The 22,215-nt window shown below is 45.7% G+C and overlaps 1 protein-coding gene across 7 annotated transcripts in view; it reads right to left on the bottom strand.

Moving 5' to 3' along the window:
• Positions 1-22,215, bottom strand: part of LOC138349836 (leukocyte elastase inhibitor-like) — a 56,157-nt gene that overhangs the window by 8,918 nt on the left and 25,024 nt on the right. For all 7 annotated transcript variants that reach the window (XM_069320604.1, XM_069320609.1, XM_069320605.1 and 4 more), the window contains exons 4-5: positions 18,174-18,417; positions 4,263-4,507 (exon numbers count right to left, since the gene is read on the bottom strand). In XM_069320604.1, coding sequence (XP_069176705.1) covers positions 4,263-4,507; positions 18,174-18,417 — 489 coding nt within the window. The remainder of the gene's footprint in view (positions 1-4,262; positions 4,508-18,173; positions 18,418-22,215) is intronic.

The following is a 22,215-nucleotide window of genomic DNA, read 5'->3' as shown; positions in this document are numbered from 1 at the left end:
CTTTGGGGGCACTCCCACCCTTCAGGCATAATCCTATGTTTGTAGGCTTGGTATATATGCTGGTACTTAGAGATGCTTCTATGTTTGTTATGAACACATCCAGGAACAGCAGACTGTAATTGTTACTATTCTCATGGGTGAAACAAAGTCCTGACTTTCTCTCTAGAGAGCTTTTTGGATCGATTAGTTCTTCTCGGTCTTTTACTCTTACAAATATGTCATCGACATAACGGCAATAAGGAGCAACGATTTGTGTCTCATATTGAAAACTCTGTCCTCGATGGTGCCCATGTACAAGTTAGCAAAAGGCACTGATGGGGAGGAGCCCATTGCTACTGTTTCCTTGCTGGCTGATGATAGGAGCTCCGTTGTGCATGTTTCGAGTAGATTCATCTGGTGTGACTCCAGTATGTCTAATTTGGGGGTGCTCTCGTCTCTGTATACTCTGTCCAGTATCATTGTACGGTGGTGTCGACCGGGTCGTTGGTAAATAGAGATTCGACGTCCATTGAAGCAATAATTCCTTCGGGCTGTGTAGTCCTGGTTATCTATTGGAAATCTGCTAATGATTGAAGTCTACAGTTGCGTGGAGAGTATGGAGTTAGGAGTTCGTTTAGTCTTTAGAAAAGGTGGAAGGTTGGAGGTGGTATCAACCCCAACCTTGCCAGCACTATACTACCTCCAGGCCGTCCCGACCACACTCCTAGTACTGTCAGCAAAAGATGCCGATACCGGCCAAGGAACATAATGGGACATCGGAGGAGACGTGACAGCGAACATAATGAGGCAACGAAGGGGGAAGGACGTGACAGGGAACATAATGAGACAATGGAGCAGCCTTGACGGGGAACATAATGGAACATAATGAGACAATGGATCGTGACAGGGAACATAATGAGACAAAGGAGGAGCCTTGACGGGGAACATAATGAGACAATGGAGGGGGGGGGGTGACAGGGAACATAATGAGACAACAGAGGGGGGGGCGTGACAGGGAACATAATGAGATAATGGAAGGGAGGGGACGTGACAGGGAACATAATGAGACAATGGAAGGGAGGGAACGTGACAGGGAACATAATGAGACAATGGAAGGGAGGGGACGTGACAGGGAACATAATGAGACAATGGAAGGGAGGGGACATAACAGGAAACATATTGAGACAACGAAGGGGAAGTGACGAGGAACATATTGAGACAACGGAGGGGACGTGACAGGGGAACAAAATGAGACAACAGAGGGGACGTGATAGGGAAAATAATAAGACAACGGGGGGGGGGGGGGGGACGTGACAGGAAACATAATGAGACAACGGAGGACGTGATAGGAAATATATTGGGACAACGGAGGGGACGTGATAGGAAATATATTGAGACAACGGAGGGGACGTGATAGGAAATATATTGAGACAACGGAGGGGACGTGACAGGGAACATATTGAGACAACGGAGGGGACGTGACAGGGGGAACATAATGAGACAACGGAGGGGACGTGACAGGGAACATATTGAGACAACGGAGGGGACGTGACAGGGGGAACATAATGAGACAACGGAGGGGACGTGACAGGGAACATATTGAGACAACGGAGGGGACGTGACAGGGGGAACATAATGAGACAACGGAGGGGACGTGACAGGGAACATATTGAGACAACGGAGGGGACGTGACAGGGGGAACATAATGAGACAACGGAGGGGACGTGACAGGGAACATATTGAGACAACGGAGGGGACGTGACAGGGGGAACATAATGAGACAACGGAGGGGACGTGACAGGGAACATATTGAGACAACGGAGGGGACGTGACAGGGGGAACATAATGAGACAACGGAGGGGACGTGACAGGGAACATATTGAGACAACGGAGAGGACGTGACAGGGAACATATTGAGACAACGGAGAGGACGTGACAGGGAACATATTGAGACAACGGAGGGGACGTGACAGGGAACATATTGAGACAACGGAGGGGACGTGACAGGGAACATATTGAGACAGCGGAGGGGACGTGACAGGGAACATAATGAGACAACGGAGAGGACGTGACAGGGAACATATTGAGACAACGGAGGGGACGTGACAGGGAACATATTGAGACAACGGAGGGGACGTGACAGGGAACATAATGAGACAACGGAGGGGACGTGACAGGGAACATATTGAGACAACGGAGGGGACGTGACAGGGAACATAATGAGACAACGGAGAGGACGTGACAGGGAACATAGTGAGACAGCGGAGGGGACGTGACAGGGACCATAGTGAGACAACGGAGGAGACGTGACAGGGAACTGTTATGACCACACACATATGTATAATGTGTTCAAACCATATAGTAAAATAATAGTGTTATTTCTTATATCTGTATTCTTATATTTTTATATCTGTACTCTCATGTTGATATTACGCTAGCAGAAGCTAAATAATAATTGTGTATATATACAGTAGTATGAAGAATTAGATATACCTGAGGTATGACTAGGGATATACGGTAAAGTAAGTGGTGAACACCGGTCGACCAGATAACTACTGGTAATCCTTCTAATTCCCTCCCCCCCCTTGGCGAGACGTCGAAGACCAGTGTTACCATATGTAAGAAAATAGACTTCCTTACGTTATTGTATATAAACTATGTTATATTCTAATGTACCTTGAGTTTACTGTATATTCTCCTGTGGAGATTATTGTATATTATAATACGCACTTAGTAATGTGCGACGTAGAAGTTACAATTGGGTTTTTGAGCTTGTGTTACGTGAGAGGGGTGACTTGCCATGTTGGCAGCACAGTCGTTCTCGGCCGGCTCAGCTCTTGGTAAGTCATTACTCACCTGATTTCCTAGATAGGAGGACGTGTAGACGTCCAGCTGTAAGTTGTGTTATATACTGTTGTTGTTTTTTATTACTCGGGTATAGATAGGAGTAATGATTTTTGTGTAAATGGATCAGACTACCGCAGTCTACCGAGATATATCAGTTGTGCTAGGTGGTAGATGTTTTAGTGTTGAGATGGATATTGGAGGATCGTAGAGGCTTGTTATTGTGTTATAGTATTTTACTGAATACTCACCCACTACTTATTTATGTATAACACCTCCAACCTGTTACTTGGGTTAGTGTACCACTGCGCCGGGTTGGAGCCTGGTGTTAGCTAGTCCTAAGTATTAGCCGTTACAGATTTTGATTGCTGTGTTTTAAGTTCTTGAAGTTCATTTATGTGAATAATTGAGCTGTGTGCTAAAGTTCCTTGTTCTGATTACAGTATTAGTTGTATACTAATGTATATCAGTTGTATATAGAAAATATTAGTTCTTAGTGTTTTACGGTGACCAGTTTATATGTCCCAGTAAACTGGCGTTGTTTTAACCAGCCTTTTACACTTACCTCTAGACACTTATTGAAAATTGGCCAGGCTTTGGTTGACCAGCGATGCTGTGGATCATGAGATCATGACAGAAACACAGAGACAACGGAGGGGACGTGACAGGGGTACACAATGAGACAACGGAGGGGACGTGACAGGGGTACACAATGAGACAACGGAGGGGACGTGACAGGGGTACACAATGAGACAACGGAGGGGACGTGACAGGGGTACACAATGAGACAACGGAGGGGACGTGACAGGGGTACACAATGAGACAACGGAGGGGACGTGACAGGGGTACACAATGAGACAACGGAGGGGACGTGACAGGGGTACACAATGAGACAACGGAGGGGACGTGACAGGGGTACACAATGAGACAACGGAGGGGACGTGACAGGGGTACACAATGAGACAACGGAGGGGACGTGACAGGGGTACACAATGAGACAACGGAGGGGACGTGACAGGGGTACACAATGAGACAACGGAGGGGACGTGACAGGGGTACACAATGAGACAACGGAGGGGACGTGACAGGGGTACACAATGAGACAACGGAGGGGACGTGACAGGGGTACACAATGAGACAACGGAGGGGACGTGAAGGGGGTACACAATGAGACAACGGAGGGGACGTGAAGGGGGTACACAATGAGACAACGGAGGGGGAGGACGTGACAGTGAACATTAGGAACAGTGGAGTAATAATAAGGAGCATGTTGTAGAACATATGTGTTCGCGCTGAGCCCCAAATGTTGAACAAGACACACAGCATGTACAGCTTACCAGCACTACACCACCTCCGGGTCGTCCCAACGACTCTCCTGGTGGTGTCAGCTTAAGATGGTATCAAGAAACTAATTCAACTTTAACAGACATTTGACTCACCAGCTTCAGTTCTTCCTTGATTGTTTGCTCGAATTTAAACTTCGGAAGTTTAAGGACGACTTTCTGTGTTCTGAGTTTGGTGAGAGCATCCGTGAAAGTGTTGTGTGAGAGGCGTCGCAACATGGCGTCCAGGGGAGTAGTGGCGTCGTCGCCTGCCGTGGTGTAAGGCAGGAACACCAACATGGACGCCGCCTTCCCCTTGTACGGCATCTCCAGCACCGTCGCTCCCAGCTGACTCGAGTCTCCTGCGTCAAACAAACAACTGGTGTTCAGACTGTCCGCCACATCGTGCTAGCATCACGCTGGCATTATCTTCACAAATGATTAGGAAACAAAGTAAATATTTAACATTAAATAACAGGAAGGTCTGTCAGAAACAGAACTGCTTTCAGGTCTTCACACAACAAGATGGGGTACCAAGTGTGCAAAATAAATACTGGTTGGCATGGTAAGCATTGCAGATGAGGAAAAGATAAAGCCAGAGGGAAACAGATGCGACAAAAAACTATCAGAAACCCGCAGAAGAATTTTGTTATCAGCTAACTAAATTTTTCAAAAAGATTACATGAGACAAGATATCTCACAACAATCTGGAAAGAGACAAAAGATGTGTGTAAATGGAAATAGGCGAGAAACGTCATGTTATAGACATTAGGAATCATTAGTCCATATAAGATCCAACTCATTCATTCAACCTGACCCCTTAAAAAGAACGTCGCATTTGGCCGTTTGCCCGTATGGCCGAATATGGACGTAATTTGAAAATAAAAAAAATTGAAAATAAATTTGGGATTTTTTTTTCAACAACAGTAAGTTAAGGGTCCTCTGATAGGTTAGGTGGGCAGGAAATTCTCATAAAGTTTCAAAACGTTATGAAAAACGTTAATGGAAAGTTACCTCTTCTAAGTTTGCCGAGTACGCCGGACAATTCAGAAAGAAAACGGAACAGTACTTCACTTTTGTGAGTCGATTTCATATCAAATTACGTCCAAATTTGGCCATAGCGCGCATACGAGCCAAAAGCGACGTTATTTTTAAGAGGACGGGTTACACACACACCTATATTGGCCCCTGGCTTTAACTGATATATATTAGTAGAGCACATATAGGTAGGTTGCAACGGATATAAGAATATATCATTCATTTTCTTGCCCTTTAAAGTTGGAAGATGGCGAGGAATCCTTTGGATAAAAGTGACCTCCCTCATGTGTCTCATCAGGTGACTGGTGTGTGTGGTGTATCAACTCGTTTGTCTCATCAGGTGACTGGTGTGTGTGTCGCGTATACACTCCCGCATGTGTCTCATCAGGTGACTGGTGTGTGTGTGGTGTATCATCTCCCTTATGTGTCTCATCATGTGACTGGTGCGTGTGGTGTATCAACTCCTTTATGTGTCTCATCAGGTGACTGGTGTGTGTGATGTATCAACTCCCTCATGTGTCTCATCAGGTGACTGATGTGTGTGGTGTATCAACTCCCGCATGTGTCTCATCAGGTGACTGGTGTGTGTGGTGTATCAACTCGTGTGTCTCATCAGGTGACTGGTGTGTGTGGTGTATCAACTCCCTCATGTGTCTCACTAGGTGACTTGTGTATGTGATGTATCAACTCTCTCATGTATCTCATCAGGTGACTGGAGTGTGTGGTGTATCAACTCTCTCGTGTATCTCATCAGGTGACTGGTGCGTGTGGTGTATCAACTCTCTCGTGTGTCTCATGAGGTGACTGGTGCGTGTGGTGTATCAACTCTCTCATGTGTCTCATGAGGTGACTGGTGTGTGTGATGTATCAACTCCCTCATGTGTCTCATCAGGTGACTGGTGTGTGTGGTGTATCAACTCGTTTGTCTCATCAGGTGACTGGTGTGTGTGTCGCGTATACACTCCCGCATGTGTCTCATCAGGTGACTGGTGTGTGTGTGGTGTATCATCTCCCTTATGTGTCTCATCAGGTGACTGGTGTGTATGGTGTATCAACTCCCGCATGTGTCTCATCAGGAGACTGGTGTGTTGTGTATCCACTCCCTCATGTGTCTCATTAGGTGACTGGTGTGGGGTGTATACTCGCTCATGTGTCTCATGAGGTGAAAGGAGTGTGTGGTGTGTATCAACTCCCTCGTGTGTCTCATCAGGTGACTGGTGTGTGTTGTGTATCAAGTCTCTCATGTGTCTCATCAGGTGACTGGTGTGTATGGTGTATCAACTCCCGCATGTGTCTCATCAGGTGACTGGTGTGTTGTGTATCTACACCCTCATGTGTCTCACCAGGTGACTGGTGTGTGTGGTGTACCAACTCCCTCATGTGTCTCATCAGGTGACTGGTGTGTGTGTGTGTGTGTGTGTGTGTGTGTGTGTGTGTGTGCTGTATCAACTCCCTCATGTGCTTCATCATTTGACTGGTTTGTGTGGTATATCAATTCCCACATGTTTTTCATCAGGTGAACGGTGTGTGGTGAATCAACTCCCTTATGTGTCTCATCAGGTAACTGATGTGTTTCGTGTATCAACTCCCTCATGCTTCTCATCAGATGACTGGTTTGTGTGTGGTGTATCAATTCCTTCATGTGTCCCATCAGGTGACTGGTGTGTGTGGCGTATCTACTCCCTCATGTGTCTCATCAGGTGACTGGTGTGTATGGTGTATAAACTCCAGCATGTGTCTCATTAGGTGACTGGTGTGTATGGTGTATCTACTCCCTCATGTGTCTCATCAGGTGACTGGTGTGTATGGTGTATAAACTCCCGCATGTGTCTCATCAAGTGACTGGTGTGTATGGTGTATGAACTCCCGCATGTGTCTCATCAAGTGACTGGTGTATGTGGTTTATCAACACCGTCATGTGTATCATCAGGTGACTGGTTTGTGTGGTTTATTAACTATCTCATGTGCTTCATCAGGTGACAGGTGTGTGTGTTGTATCAACTCCCGCATGTGTCTCATCCGGTGACTGGTGTGTGTGGTGTATCAAGTCCCTCATGTGTCTCATCAGGTGACTGGTATGTATGGCGTATAAACTCCCTCATGTGTCTCATCAGGTGACTGGTGTGCGGTGTATCCATTCATCCATCCACCAACACACACAGGATGAAAAGGATGTATTATTAGGGAAGGCAAGGATGGATTATTTAACACGGGTGGTACACACATAAGGAGAGGCCTGTGGTGGCTGTGTCCCCTTGTGTCCTCACCCAAATGACTTACAGAGACGTTAAAAGGAACTTTTTCAGCGTCAGAGTAGTTAGTAAATTGAATGCACTAGGAAGTGATGTGGTGGATTCTAACTCCATTCACAATTTCAAATGTAGATATGATGAAGCTCGAGAAGCTCAGGAATCTGTACATCAGAAGATTGACGGTTGAGACGCGTGACCAAAGAGGCAAAGCTCAATTCCTTCAACAAAATTAGGTGAGTACAACAAGGTGACAACTAGATGAGTACACACACACACGCATACACACGCACGCACACACACACACACAGAGTGTGTGTGTGTGTGTATGTGCAGAGCAAGGAAGCAGAGAGTTATAGTGAGGGGTGAGACCTCAGAATGGCGGGAAGTCACCAGTGGAGTCCCACAGGGCTTTGTGCTTGGACCTGTTTCTGATATACGTAAATGATCTCCCAGAGGGTATAGACTCATTCCTCTCAATGTTTGCTGACGACGCCAAAATTATGAGAAGAATTAAGACAGAGGAAGACAGCTTGAGGCTTCAAGAAGACCTGGACAAGCTGCAGGAATGGTCGAATAAATGGCTGTTAAAGTTTAACCCAAGCAAATGTAATGTAATGAAGATAGGAGTGGGAAGCAGAAGACCAGATACAAGGTATCACTTGGGAGATGAAATACTTCAAGAGTCAGAGAGAAAGACCTGGGGGTTGATATCACGCCAGACCTGTCCCCTGAAGCTCATATCAAGAGGATAACATCAGCAGCATATGCCAGGTTGGCTAACATAAGAACGGCCTTTAGAAACTTGTGTAAGGAATCTTTCAGAACATGATATACCACATATGTCAGATCAATCCTGGAGTATGCGGCTCCAACATGGAGTCCATATCTAGTCAAGCATAAGACTAAAATGGAAAAGGTTCAAAGGTTTGCCACCAGACTAGTACCCGAGCTGAGAGGTATGAGCTACAAGGAGAGACTACGGGAATTGAACCTCAAATCGTTGGAAGACAGAAGAGTTAGGGGGAACATGATCACCACATTCAAGATTCTCAAGGGAATCGACAGGGTTGATAAAGATAGGCTATTTAACACAAGGGGCACACGCACTAGGGGACACAGGTGGAAACTGAGTGCCCAAATGAGCCACAGAGATATTAGAAAGAACTTTTTTAGTGTCAGAGTGGTTGACAAATGGAATGCATTAGGAAGTGATGTGGTGGAGGCTGACTCCATACACAGTTTCAAGTGTAGATATGATAGAGCCCAATAGGCTCAGGAACCTGTACACCTGTTGATTGACGGTTGAGAGGCGGGACCAAAGAGCCAGAGCTCAACCCCCGCAAGCACAACTAGGTGAGTACACACACACACACACACACAAAGACACACACATAGCTGTCCTGTAGGTTGGGCCGTGATAGCTGAGTAGACAGCTCTCTGGATCCATAATTCTAGGGTTCGAGCTCTATTCCCGGTGATGGCAGAAACAACTGGGCAGAGTTTCTTTCACCCTGATGCTCCTGTTACATAGCAGCAAATAGGTACCTGGGAGTTAGATAGCTGATACGGGCTGCTTCCTGGGTGTTTGTGTGCGGGGAAGGGGGGGGGGGGGGAACAGTTGATTGATTGACAGTTGAGAGGCGGGTAGAAAAAGAGCAGAGCTTAACCCCCCGCAAGGTAGGTGAATACAAGTAGGTGAATACACATACACACACACACACACAAAACATGACAGAAACAATATGGCAGTTAACACTATAATTGAGAGGGAAACATCTGCTGCCTGTAGAAATCGATCCCCTCTACTCTTCATGGGGAAACTTCAATCACGGAAAGATAGACTGGGAGAGCAAGGAAACCTCATGGAGGGAAAGAAATAAGAAGAACTAAATTATTGGACGACGATGAACTAGCGAGATTCGAACTAGTCTTCACTCTGAACGACTCCGACATAAGGGAAATCGGCTTAGAGACCCCTGTAGGAATAAGCGATCACAGTGTACTGACGTTTGAGTATCTGGTCGAAGAACGGTTAATGTGCTCAAGGAGGAGACCAGAAAACAAGAGGCCGGAATTCCGAGAGGGAAACTCTGCGGAGATTAGAAAATCCCTAACTGATTTAACGTGGGAAACAGAGTTCAGAGGAATGGCTGCCCAAGACATGATAGACTACATAAGGAGGGAGCAGACAAGTTTGTCCCAGTTTGTTTGTCTAACTCTTTGTTTCCTTTGGTATAGCCATGCACTACTCCAACTTATTATAGCACCCCCAATACCATGATCCCCTATCTTTTTAATCAGTCATTCATGTGGCACTGTATCAAAAGCTTTGCTAAAGTCAAGGTAAGCAACATCACAACCCTTACCATTATGTGGATGGGGAAGAGAATAGGTTGACTAGTGTGAACACATTCTAAATATATAAAAAAAAGTTTCTAAAACTGTTGGCATTCTTTCTAAGATCAGATATTATGTCCCTACCCTGATGACGCTCTCTTACTCTCTCATCTATCCTTATCTCAATTGTGGTATTTGTTCTTGGGTTTCTACTACACAAAATCATTTACGTCCTCTAATTATTCAACACAAAGCTGCTATTAGAATACTATCTAATTCTGGCCCTAGACAGCACTCGGTACCCATACTCAAATCTTTGAATATGTTAGATATTAAGTCACTGCACATCCTCTCATGCGTAATCTATATATTTAAAACTCTGAACTGCAATGTCAATCCTGACCTTAGAAGCTTCCTAGAAGGTTGTAACACAACTCATGGGCATCACACCAGAAACAAATACCTATTTGATATTCCAAGAGTGCGACTTAATCAAACTAGAAATGCTCTACAAATCAAGGGACCCAGAATGTGGAATGGTCTCCCCAATCATGTCAAAGGCTGTACCTCTCCCAACCAGTTTAAGAGTAAAACCAAGTGCTACTTAATTAACTCCATGTAACCTACCTTACCCCCTAAATGTCAACCCATGTCTTGCTTTTGTTAAACAATGCTCTTTGTTCACCAATTTGTACAATTGCTTATTTCTGCCATGTTTCCCCCATTTTTATCTTTATTCCTTTTTTCAACACAATTTATACCTAATCCCAATTACTATTAAGTTTTAGTCTAAGTGTTGTTTTTCCCTACACCCTGCCCGAAACGCTATGCGTATTAGTGGCTTTAGGTATTGTATGTACTAGCTCTATCCAACATTATGTTTGTAAATCAACTATGTATATACTTTTCCTGAATAAAAATTTATTTATTTATTATTTATTGCTATCAACTGCCTTAACTATGCTGGAATAAAATAATAGCATTTTTTTTAATTAACGGCTATTTGTAAAACCAAGTTTTGAATTATTTATTAATTAACTTTTTCAAGATGACGACGAATGGTATTTGCAATTATCGATTCAAGTAACTTTCCCACAATAGACGTAAGGCTAATTGGCCGATAGTTTGACGCAAATGATCTGTCTCCTTTTTTTTAAATTGGTACTGCATTAGCAACCTTTCACGACACTGGCCCCCTCCCCGCTCAGCTCGTTGATGCCGTGAGGAGGGCTTAGTGGGCTGCTGCTGGAGTGTGATGCTCCTTGGGACAGTCCTCTGTCATTTTATAGCCTTGTGCTCCTGCTGCCGTCCTCTCCAATTGTGCTGAGCACCTTTTCCTTTTCCTTCTGTTTCGTTTTTCTGCCCCCTCTTCTCCTATCTGCTTGCCGTTTCCTGGCGACCTTTTGCTTGTTTTGGTTCTTCCTTTGGACTTCTTCTATTTCGACGCCCGGGTGCATGGGGAAGCATACTCTTGGACCCGTAGAACTGTAGTACCCAACGTCGAGAGCGAGGGGAACCTTTTAGTGTCAATCCCCCTTTCGTCACTGAACCCGATCGACGGACTGTCGGTTCTTAAGATGGCGTTTGTGGGGCGTATACTCATGACGCACCCCTAGGAGGCCCCAGCATGATCGGCGATAGCTTCTTGTGGGGTGTCCTGCCTCTAATTGTGGCTCCATGGTGGGTGTGGGGGCACATTCGTGAATGAATGTTTCTTTTTCGTAACAATGATATCTACTGTTTCTGTTGTTTCTCCTTTACCTTCTCAGACTCGTGGGGTGGGCGACCAAGCAACCGAGTCAGTTTGTGTTGGAAGACCGGGCTCTGTAGCCTCCACTGCATTGGGCCCCGACCTTACTCCTCCTTTGGCCTCTCTGACTCCTCCCCTCGGCTCCCCTCCCTCCTCTGTGGTTGGGTCGAGCCCCAAGCCCCCAGTGGTGACTACCTCGACCCCTGCCACGGCTCCATCTCTAGTTGTAACTACTGCGCCTTTTAATCCCTCTCTCTCTGGGGGTTCTCAACGCCGTCCTCATCACGGCCGCCCTCGCTCGATTCCTTCCCGTTCTGATACCTATCAAGCTTTGTTTGGTCCCACTTTGTGGACCAAATATTTTGATCTCCTCCCTCTTGATTCTTCGCCTCCTGACGATTTCTCCCTCCATCGACATCTCGTTGATTCCGTGGATGCCTCTGTTACCTTCAACCCCACTCGTCTCAGTACACGTGTCGATGCTGCTCCTTCTCAGGATGCTGCTTCTCGCTAGGCTTCCTTATCCTGCCTTGGCGAGACCCCTGTTCGGGTCTCAAAGAACGCTCAGTTGAATGCCAGTGTTGGCACTATTCTCCTCCCACCCCATGTTGCGACCGGTGTTCGGGACCTGCGCGACTGCCACGACGATATTGGACATATCCTTGCTGCCGAGGGCCATTCTATTCTCCAGGTGGACACGTTTACTCGTCCCCCTCGTGGTAGTCGCCGTCAACCCCTTTGGGTTGTGAAGATTACCTTTGATGGTCGGACCCTTCCACCCTCTTTCATTCTTGCTGGTGCCAGGTGCTCTGTCCAGGAGTACATTCCTTCTCCTAGGCTCTGTAACAAGTGCTGGAGGTTTGGGCATGGTGCCCTCCGCTGCTCTGTGACTGTCTCTCTCTGTCTTTTGTGTGGTGGCGAAGGTCACTCTAAGTCGGAGTGCACTTCTCCCTGGGCTCGTTGCCTCAACTGCGGTGAGGCCCACCCTACCTTCTCTCGTGCATGTGTCCATTATAAGCTTGAGGCAGCCGTCCTCAACTTGAAGCACTGGGAGCGTTTATCTTTTCCTGAGGCAAGGCGCCACGTTCGCCGGCGCCTGCCTTATGCTAATATCTCTTATGCTCGCGTGTTGCACTCTTCCTCTCCTCATCCTTCCCACCTTCCTCAGACTCACAACCGTTTCCGGGCCTTGGACCCTGATACGCCCACTGCCCCCCTCCTCTGTTCCTTTGAGTTCTGTCCGAAAGGATCCTCCTCCTGGTCCTCTGTCTGGGTTCCCCTCCTTTCTACCCGGTCTGTCTTGTCTCCTGTGTCTTCTTCCTCGTCTCCCTCCGTTCCTCCTTCCCATCCTTCCCCTCTGTCTCTTGACTCTCCCCACCGCCTGTCGGTGCGGGCTGATGTCCATTGCTCTCCAAACGGCAGTCGTGTGTGCTCTCGTTCAGCGCTGTTGGGATGCTAGAATCCGTTGCCCGGTACGTTGTTGCTGGGACACCTGTCTCTTTACGTCAGAAGCGTAAGCCTGGCTCCTCTCCTTCCTCCTCCCCGGCGGGTAAGAAGGTTTCGCTTTCTTCCTCGGCCCCTACTTCTGCCTCTATCGCTCCTTCCCACTCCCATTTCGGTGGTTGCGCCCCCTGGTCCTGCTATGGAGGTTTCTTTGGCCCCCGCTTCCTTCTCGGTTGCTGCCCTTGCTGAGGTGCGCCCACCTGTTTCTACTTCCCCTCTTCCTGCTGCTGTCTTTGACTGCTCCTCTCGGTTGTCTCCTCCTCTTCCTCCTCGTCCTCCGGAAACCGCCCTTCCACCTCTGGTCTGTTCTCCCACTTCCTTCCCTCCGTCTTTGCTCAGTTTACCCATGCCCCCTAACCCTGACTTTGCTGACCCTGATCTTCTTTAACGTGCTGTTGCTCTTTCGCCTTTGTTTCTTCCTTGTTCTCTGTCGTTGTCCTTTCTCTTCTCGTCGATGTCTATTCTTCAATGGAACGTTCAAGGTTATTACGCCAATTTCCTCGAACTCCAACTTCTGATTTCGCAGTTTTCACCCCTTTGTGTCTGTCTCCAGGAGCCGATGCTTGGTGCTCGTCCTGGTCGTTTTCGTGGCTATTCCTTTCTCTCTCCCCCCCCCCCTCCAGCTGTTGCTGGGGCTCCTAATTCTTCTGCTCTCTTGATTCGTGCTGATGTTCCCTTTGTTCCTTTACTTTTTCCTTTGCCTCTCCATTGTTCTGCTGCTCGTATCTTTATGGGGAAATGGTACACAGTTTGTTCCATTTATCTCCCCCCGAGTGTCCCACTTTCTCTTCCTGATCTGAAACACCTCCTAGACTCCTTGCCGGAGCCTGTGCTCCTGCTGGATGATTTCAATTGTCGTCATTCTCTTTGGGGTGATGTTCTAACGAATACCCGAGGTCGTCTTCTTGAACCGTTTATCCTCTCTTCTTCCCTGTCTCTTCTGAATTCTGGTGAGCCCACTCATTTGGACTCTCGGACTCGCACCCTTTCCTGTCTTGATCTTTCTCTTTGCTCTTCTTCTCTTTACTTAGATTTCACGTGGCAGGTTCTTGATGACCTCCATGGCAGTTACCATTTCCCCATCCTTGTTTCCTTTTTCTCTTTTCGTCCTTCCTCTCCTTCCCTAGGTGGCAGTTTACTAAAGTGAACTGGAACCTCTTTACCCTCAGTGCTGCTCTCTCTGACCTCTCCCTTCTGCCTCTCCCTCGCGCTCTCTTCCTTTTTCATGACACTGTCTTCGACGCTGCCTTCCTCTCTATTCCTCGCTCTTCCTCTCAGGGTCCGCGGAAGTGCGTTCCCTGGTGGAATGCAGACTGTGCTCGTGCTGTCTGCTGTAAGCGTGCAGCCTGGAAGAGGCACCGCCGTCGGCAGACGGCCGATTCTTTTCTTTCGGAAAGCGAGTGCGGTGGCCGGTAGGGCCATCCGTACGGCTAAACGTGATTGTTGGGCATCTTATGTCTCCACAATTACGTCCGAAATTCCCCTGCTACAGATCTGGAAGCGTATCCGCAAGATAGCGGGTAAGTTCGTTCCCGATGTTTCACCGGTCCTTCACCTCCGTGGTACTCTTGTGGCGGACCCGTTGCAGGTTGCTACCGAACCAGGTTCCCACTTTTCTTCTGTTAGCTCTGGTCTTAATCTTCCCCAATCTTTCCTTCTTCGTAAACCTGTCCTTGAGTCTCGTCCTTTAGATTTCTGCACTCGTCTTCGACTTTCCTATAACGATCCCTTCTCTCTCTCTGAACTTCGTTCTGCCCTGGCCCTCTGCGGTTCTACGGCGGCGGGCTCCGATGGTATTCATTATGAGATGCTTCGCCATCTCCCTCCGTGCACGTCTCAGTATTTACTGAGTCTGTATAATCTGGGAGTCGTCGTCAGTCCCTGAGGACTGGCTCGATGCCGTTGTCCTCCCTGTTCGCAAACCAGGGTCTCTGGGAACTTCCCCTAAGGACTTTCGCCCTATTGCCTTCACAAGTTGTGTCTGCAAACTCTTTGAACGTATTGTTAACGTTCGTCTGATGTGGTTCCTGGAACACCACCTCCTCTCCCCTTCTCAATTTGGTTTCCACAAGTGCCGCAGCACGACAGATGTCCTGGTGAACTTGGAGGTCTATATTCGTACTGCTTTTGCTGCGAGGACCTCCGTTGTTGCCGTCCTTTTTGACCTGGAAAAGGCTAACGACACCACTTGGCGATATCATATTCTATCCCAGCTTCATTCTTTTGGCCTTCGTGGTCATCTCCCTCTCTTTCTCTGCAGCTTCCTCTCTCGTCGTTCCTTTCGGGTGCGCCTTGGTACCGCTCTCTCTCCCTCTTTTCAGCAATACGAAGGTGTGCCCCAGGGTAGTGTTCTGAGCACTACTCTTTTTCTGGTTGCCCTCAATGGTCTTCTTTCCTCTCTTCCTTCAGGTGTCTTCTCCGCTCTCTAATGTCGATGATCTTACCCTTTGCTGTCAGGGTGATGATTCGCCTCTCCTTCAGCGTCGGCTTCAACTTGCGATTGATGCCGTGTCGTCTTGGGCCACCGATCATGGTTTCAATTTCTCTACTTCTAAGACTTGTGCCATGTCTTTTACTCGGAAACGGGTCGTTCTTCGTCCCTCTTTGTCACACTATGGTCATCCCCTTGAGTACAAAGATTCCGTGAAGCTTTTGGGGTTATTCCTTGACACTCGTTTGTCTTGGTCTCCCCATATCTCTTACCTCCGTGTTGAGTGCTAAAAAGCCCTTACCCTCCTTCGGGTATTGTCCCACACTTCTTGAGGAGCGGATAGGCACACGCTCCTTTCTTTACATTCCTCTCTCGTCCTGTCTAAGCTCGATTATGGTTTCCCTGCTTACTCATCTGCTTCTCCTTCTACTCTTCGCCGTCTTGATGCTTTACACCATACTGGGTTGTGCCTCGGTTCTGGTGCCTTTCGTTCGACTCCCGTCCTTAGCTTGTGTGTTGACACTGGCTTCCTGTCTCTCCAGGACCGCCGTGATCACTACTGTCTTCGCTATCTTGCGCGGTCCTTACAACATCCTTCCTCTCGCCTCTGTCGTGCTTTAACTTTTACCACTCCTGCAGTTCCTGCTCCTCTTCACCACCTCCCTCTTTCTGACCAGTTATCTCGCTTACAGGATTCTCTTTTCGTTCGTGTTTCTAATGTTTCTCCTCGTGTTGTTCCTTCTTTGCCCCCGTGGAGAGTCCCCCTTCCGCAGTTTTGTACATCCTTGACCCGCATCACTAAAGCTTTTACCCCTCCTACGGTTCTAAAATGCCTTTTCCTTGAGCACTTTTCTTCTCACTCCCACTCCGTTTCTGTCTTCACCGATGGGTCTAAGTCTTCGGACGGTGTTGGCTACTCTGTTGTTTTTCCTGATCGCACTTGTATGTGTCTCTTACCACCGGAGACTAGCATCTTTACAGCGGAGCTTTATGCTATTCTCTATGCTCTTCGTCTCTTGCTTTCTCGTTGTCAGTCTTCCTTTGTAGTTGTTGTTGACTCTCGTAGTGCCCTCATGGCTCTCGGGTCCTTTAATCCGGTTCATCCAGTAGTTGTCGAGATCCAGCACTGGCTGTTTTTTGTTCACAGTAAATTTAAGTCGGTTGAGTTTTGTTGGGTTCCCAGCCATATTGGCGTGTCTTTAAATGAGCGTGCGGATGCTGCCACCAAGGAAGCTGTCCGCTCTTGTCCCATCTCTCGTAAAGGTATTCCATATTCCGAATATTACCCGGTTATCCATTCCTCCATCCTTACCCGTTGGCAGGCTTCTTGGTCATCTGTTACTGGTAACAAACTACGTACTCTTAAATGTTGTGTCTCCTTGTGCTCGTCCTCCTACCACCGTAACCGGCGATGGGAAACAGCTCTGGCGAGGTTGTGTATTGGCCATACTCGCTTAACCCATGGTCACTTGATGGAGCACCGCCCTGCTCCTTTTTGTCCTAATTGCATTGTTCCTCTTACGGTCGTGCATATCCTTCTTGAATGTCCTGACTTCCAGGACGAGCGTGTGTCTTGCTTTCCGACCGCCCCTCGCGGTCGCCTGTCCCTCAATAGAATTCTTGGTGACTCGGATACTTTTGATATCGTTCGCCTTATACGTTTTTGTTCTCGTATTGGCAATCTTGGTGATATTTAGCGCCCCTCTGATTATTCCGCACATTTGATGGTGCTACATAGCCTTCTCGGTTTGGTGCCTTCTTTTGATAATTACTTACTTTCACGACACTGTCACTCTGCCTGACTAATGATTTGTTAAATATGGTACACAAAGGCCTCAAAGCTCCTCTTTGCATTCTTTAAGCACCCTGGCAAACACTTCGTCTGGCACTGGGAATTTGTTTGGCTTGAGTTTCACTATTTGTTTAATAACATCCTCATTGGCAACTCAAATTGCTAAACTAGTCAACCTATTCTCTTCCCCATCCACATAGACTTGTTTGGCTGAAGGCATAATGTTAAGTTCCTCCTTAGTATATACAGAGATAAAATATTTATTAAAAATACTACTCATCTCTTCGTCATTATCAGTTATATGACCTGTCTCAGTTGTAAATGTATCGTTTCCCTAATCTTTGTTTCATATAACTGAAAAAAAACTTTAGGATTTATCTTTGCTAAACCGAACTGAGCCTGACGACATTAGAAAAAAGGAGGGAGTGGGGATATATGATAACAGTATACAAAATACTTAGGGGGTTGACAGAGTGGAAACAGACGAACTGTTCACACGGAATACCAACAGAACAAGGGGACAAGGATGGAAGCTGGAAACTCAGATGAGTCAGAGATGTCAGAAAGTTTTCTTTTACCGTGAGAGTAGAGGGGAAATGGAATGAACTAAAGGAGCACATTGTGGAAGCAAACACTATTCATAGCTTTAAAACTAGGTATGCTAGAGAAGTAGGACAAGAGTCATTGCTTTAAACAACCGAAGGCTAGAAAGGCGTGATCCAAGAGCCAACGCTAGAATCTGCAGGCTCAAAGAGGTGAGTACACACACACACACACACACACACACACACACACACACACACACACACACACAAACATTATAATGTTCACTAAAGCACTGGACATCGACTAATAAACCAAAACAAATTATTACATATTTTTTAATCTTTTAACTTATTAGTTGAGGACGCAGCAGTTAACTCACCGATTCTGAAGTCAGCAGTTTGCGTCATCATGTCAACGAGAGTGTGCTGGTCCGGGGTGGTGAAAAACTTCCTTTTTGATGTATCTTGTTTCTTGAAGGCGGTCAGCCAAAGGCCCTTGAAGTAGGCTGCGTTCACCAGCACCATCGGCACATCTCTGACGTCGGCGGCGGTCACCAGGACTGGGATCTTGCCCCGCGTTGTCTTGCTAACGAACTGGTTGATTGTTTCAGCTGATGCAGCCGCCTGTCAACATAAGCTCGCAGTTGACTATACACAGGAAGGTAAAGTTTATCTCACACCAATGAGGGATAATTTGGACTAATTGGCAAGTAGAAAAATAACTTTCTGAACACATAATATTAAAGAAATTAGCAAAATGCAGGTTCTTCCATTTTGAATTAAAAGTGTTGGACAGTAGATGATGCTACGGAACAAGAATGGTAGTCCTAGTTGCACTACCTCTGTGGACAGTAGTTGTTGTTACAGAACAACACTGGTAGTCCTGGCTGTACTATTTCTTTGGACAGTAGTTGATGTTACAGAACAACACTGATCGTCCTAGCTTTACTGTCTCTGAAGACAGTAGTTGTTACAGAACAACACTTGTAGTCCTAGCTGTAATGTCTAAGTTATAAATTTTAAATTATGGCAGAAAGATCGATAGATTTTGTCATTATGAAGTTATTAAATGTCATCGGATCGAGCGCTGTCACTTTAAATGTTGACAGCAAGGAGGTCAGTAAGAGGTCACAGGTCATGAGTTGGAGGATTGAGGACTAGAACCGGATGCGGGATCCCGTGCAATATATGTTGCACATGATGTAGCACAGCTCTTGTCTATGTTGCATGATGATGATAATGATAATGATAATGATGATGCAAAAATGAAGAATGATGTAATGTTTCAGTATTGAAATAAAAAAATATATATATCTTCAGAGCATTTGTTATTTAGATAGGGTATGAAAAAAATGACCTAAGATGAATGAAGTAGTGTGTAGAACTTAGGTAAAACTTTAAATGTGTGAAGATGAATTTGAAATTATGCTTGCTAAAGAAAAAATCATTGATTACCATCCTTTGAGGACTTAGAATCTTATATATTTTCTCTCTATGTATATTTGACTGTCAGACTGAGAGAGTGAATAACTATCGAACTCTTAATAAACATCACCTAATGATTCGCTGTTAAACATTATTTCACCGTTGAGACTAGCATTATCTGCCATCCTGCCCATATATATATATATATATATATATATATATATATATATATATATATATATATATATATATATATATATATATATATATATATAATATAATATGACAGTGTCAGACCACGGAGGAAAATTGAAACAGGAATTTCCTTAAGTACTTTCGTATATTAATACATCTTCACAAGGAGTAACTCCTTCTGAAGATGTATTAATATACGAAAGTACTTACGAAAATTCCTGTTTCAATTTTCCTCATATATATATATGTATATATATATATATATATATATATATATATATATATATATATATATATATAACAAGTTTGAATGGCCTCCAGGCATATATGCAACTGAAAACTCCACACCCCAGAAGTGACTCGAACCCACCAGTTGCATAGTTGCAGGAGCACTATGCAACTGGTGTACATGGTATCTTAACCACTCGACCATCAATTACCATACAATAGACGATGGTAGCCAAGGCTATTTCCCCACCGCCCCAACGGCACTTTTATGGTAATCTTGGGCATATATATATATATATATATATATATATATATATATATATATATATATATATATGAATGAAAACTCACACCCCAGAAGTGACTCGAACCCATACTCCCAGAAGCAACGCAGCTGGTAACTACAGGGCGCCTTAATCCGCTTGACCATCAAGCAGATGGTCACCTGTAGTTACCAGCTGCGTTGCTTCTGGGAGTATGGGTTCGAGTCACTTCTGGGGTGTGAGTTTTCATTCGCATATAGTCCTGGGGACCATTCAGGCTTGTTCGCATTTGTGTTCCTCACGTGTGCCCCAAAGAATGAGGTGATTTGGTGAAATGCTATGCCCAAGATTACCATCCGAGTTGCCGTCGGGGAAGTGGCTCAAATAGCCTCGGCTATCACTTCCTTTTGACGGCCGTGATGGTCAAGCGGATTAAGGCGCCCTGTAGTTACCAGCTGCGTTGCTTCTGGGAGTATGGGTTCGAGTCACTTCTGGGGTGTGAGTTTTCATTCGCATATAGTCCTGGGGACCATTCAGGCTTGTTCGCATTTGTGTTCCTCACGTGTGCCCTTTCATGGGCGATAACACAATAAATCACTGCACTCGCAAATGGTTATTCAATGCACGAACATAGACATATATAATATAGATAAATTAGACATCAATAAATGGTAAATAAGTAGTTACTGGGCACATAGCCTAACTTCCAAATACTGGCATAATATTATATATAATTTCTCACTATATGTTCACATCAAAGTCTCATGAAAGACATTCTCAACACAGTAAATTCGTCACTTAATCCGGGTGCCTGTACACACCAATAATAATATATATAAGTATCGTGAGTACTCTTGATAGTACTATTCTGCACACTGGTGCCTTACTGTGACATTGGTGAGACTTGCTCACGACATACAAAATCCTCAGGCTAGATAATATAGCTGAATAATATAGCTGACTAAAGGGGAATGGGGAGGGAAACTAGAAACACCTACTTCCACCTATCCTCCGATGAGAGTTGAGTTGTAGCTCCTGGTCCTCGTGTCGGGAACGCCCCCACACACACGTAGTCGTGTCCTCCAGGAACCCAATCGCTGTCCCACCGTTTAGCACGTCGTCTCCGTGCCTTCTTCCCTGCAGGTCCGTCCTCCTCCTCAACCTCTTGTAGGGTTGGAGTCGGTCTCCTGGCCGTCGACTTCTCCCAGCTACGGCTGCCCGCCTACTTCTCGGCTGCAGTCGTCCGGATTCCCAAGTAGTCCTCTTCTTCCTCTGCTACCCAGTGGCTCTGGTCAGCCACTACGCCGTCACAAATGGGTGAACTGTCTCAGACGTCGCCTACGTCACTGTACAGACTTCACTTCTTCTTGCACAGTACCTGTCCTGGAGCACTTGTTGCTCAATAACCGTCGATTCCCTCTCTGGTTCAACACATGAACTAAGGAAGACCTCACAGAGTACTGGCAGACTTCAGGTGACGCGTAAATCCACGGGAGCGGGAAACAACTGTCAAACTGACAGGACCAATTGTCGCACGTCCAACCTCCTTGACGTGTCATGTCTGACTGATGGCGCCTGCGCGGTGCGCTGCCCGGACCCCCTTCCTTCGTGACGTCACTTTCGCCACGGGAGGTTTTCATTGGCTCCCGGTGCCACATTGCTGTCGGTGACCAATCCGGTGTCACTGACGTCACACAGTTTTGGCGGGGAAACAGGAGAGCCAGCGCCATCTTGGCTTCCTAAAGGGCCTAAACCACAGGTCAAAATATTATTGTTTCACAAATTTCTCGGCTCTCCGAGAACACTCCACTCTCCCACATATATCAAATTGATGCCTGCGACGTAGAGAACGCTTGGGTAAAGTGGACATGACTCTTACTGCAGGCGTGGGAGAAATATAAAGGGGGGGAACACCGTCACAATATATATATATATATATATAAATATATATATATATATATAAATATATATATATATATATAAATATATATATATATAAATATATATATATATAAATATATATATTAAATATATATATATATATATATATATAAATATATATATATATATATATATATATATATATATATATATATATATATATATATATATATATATATATATATATATATATATATATATGTCGTACCTAGTAGCCAGAACGCACTTTTTGGCCTACTATTCAAGGCCCAATTTGCCTAATAAGCCAAGTTTTCCTGAAATAATATATTTTCTCTATTTTTTTTCTTATGAATTGATAAAGGTACCCATATCAATATGTATGAGGTCATTTTTTTTTTATTGGAGTTAA

The sequence above is a fragment of the Procambarus clarkii genome, unplaced genomic scaffold (genome assembly GCF_040958095.1).
Source record: "Procambarus clarkii isolate CNS0578487 unplaced genomic scaffold, FALCON_Pclarkii_2.0 HiC_scaffold_218, whole genome shotgun sequence".
NCBI classification, from domain to species: domain Eukaryota; kingdom Metazoa; phylum Arthropoda; class Malacostraca; order Decapoda; family Cambaridae; genus Procambarus; species Procambarus clarkii.
This window is presented reverse-complemented; position numbering and strand designations above follow the sequence as displayed.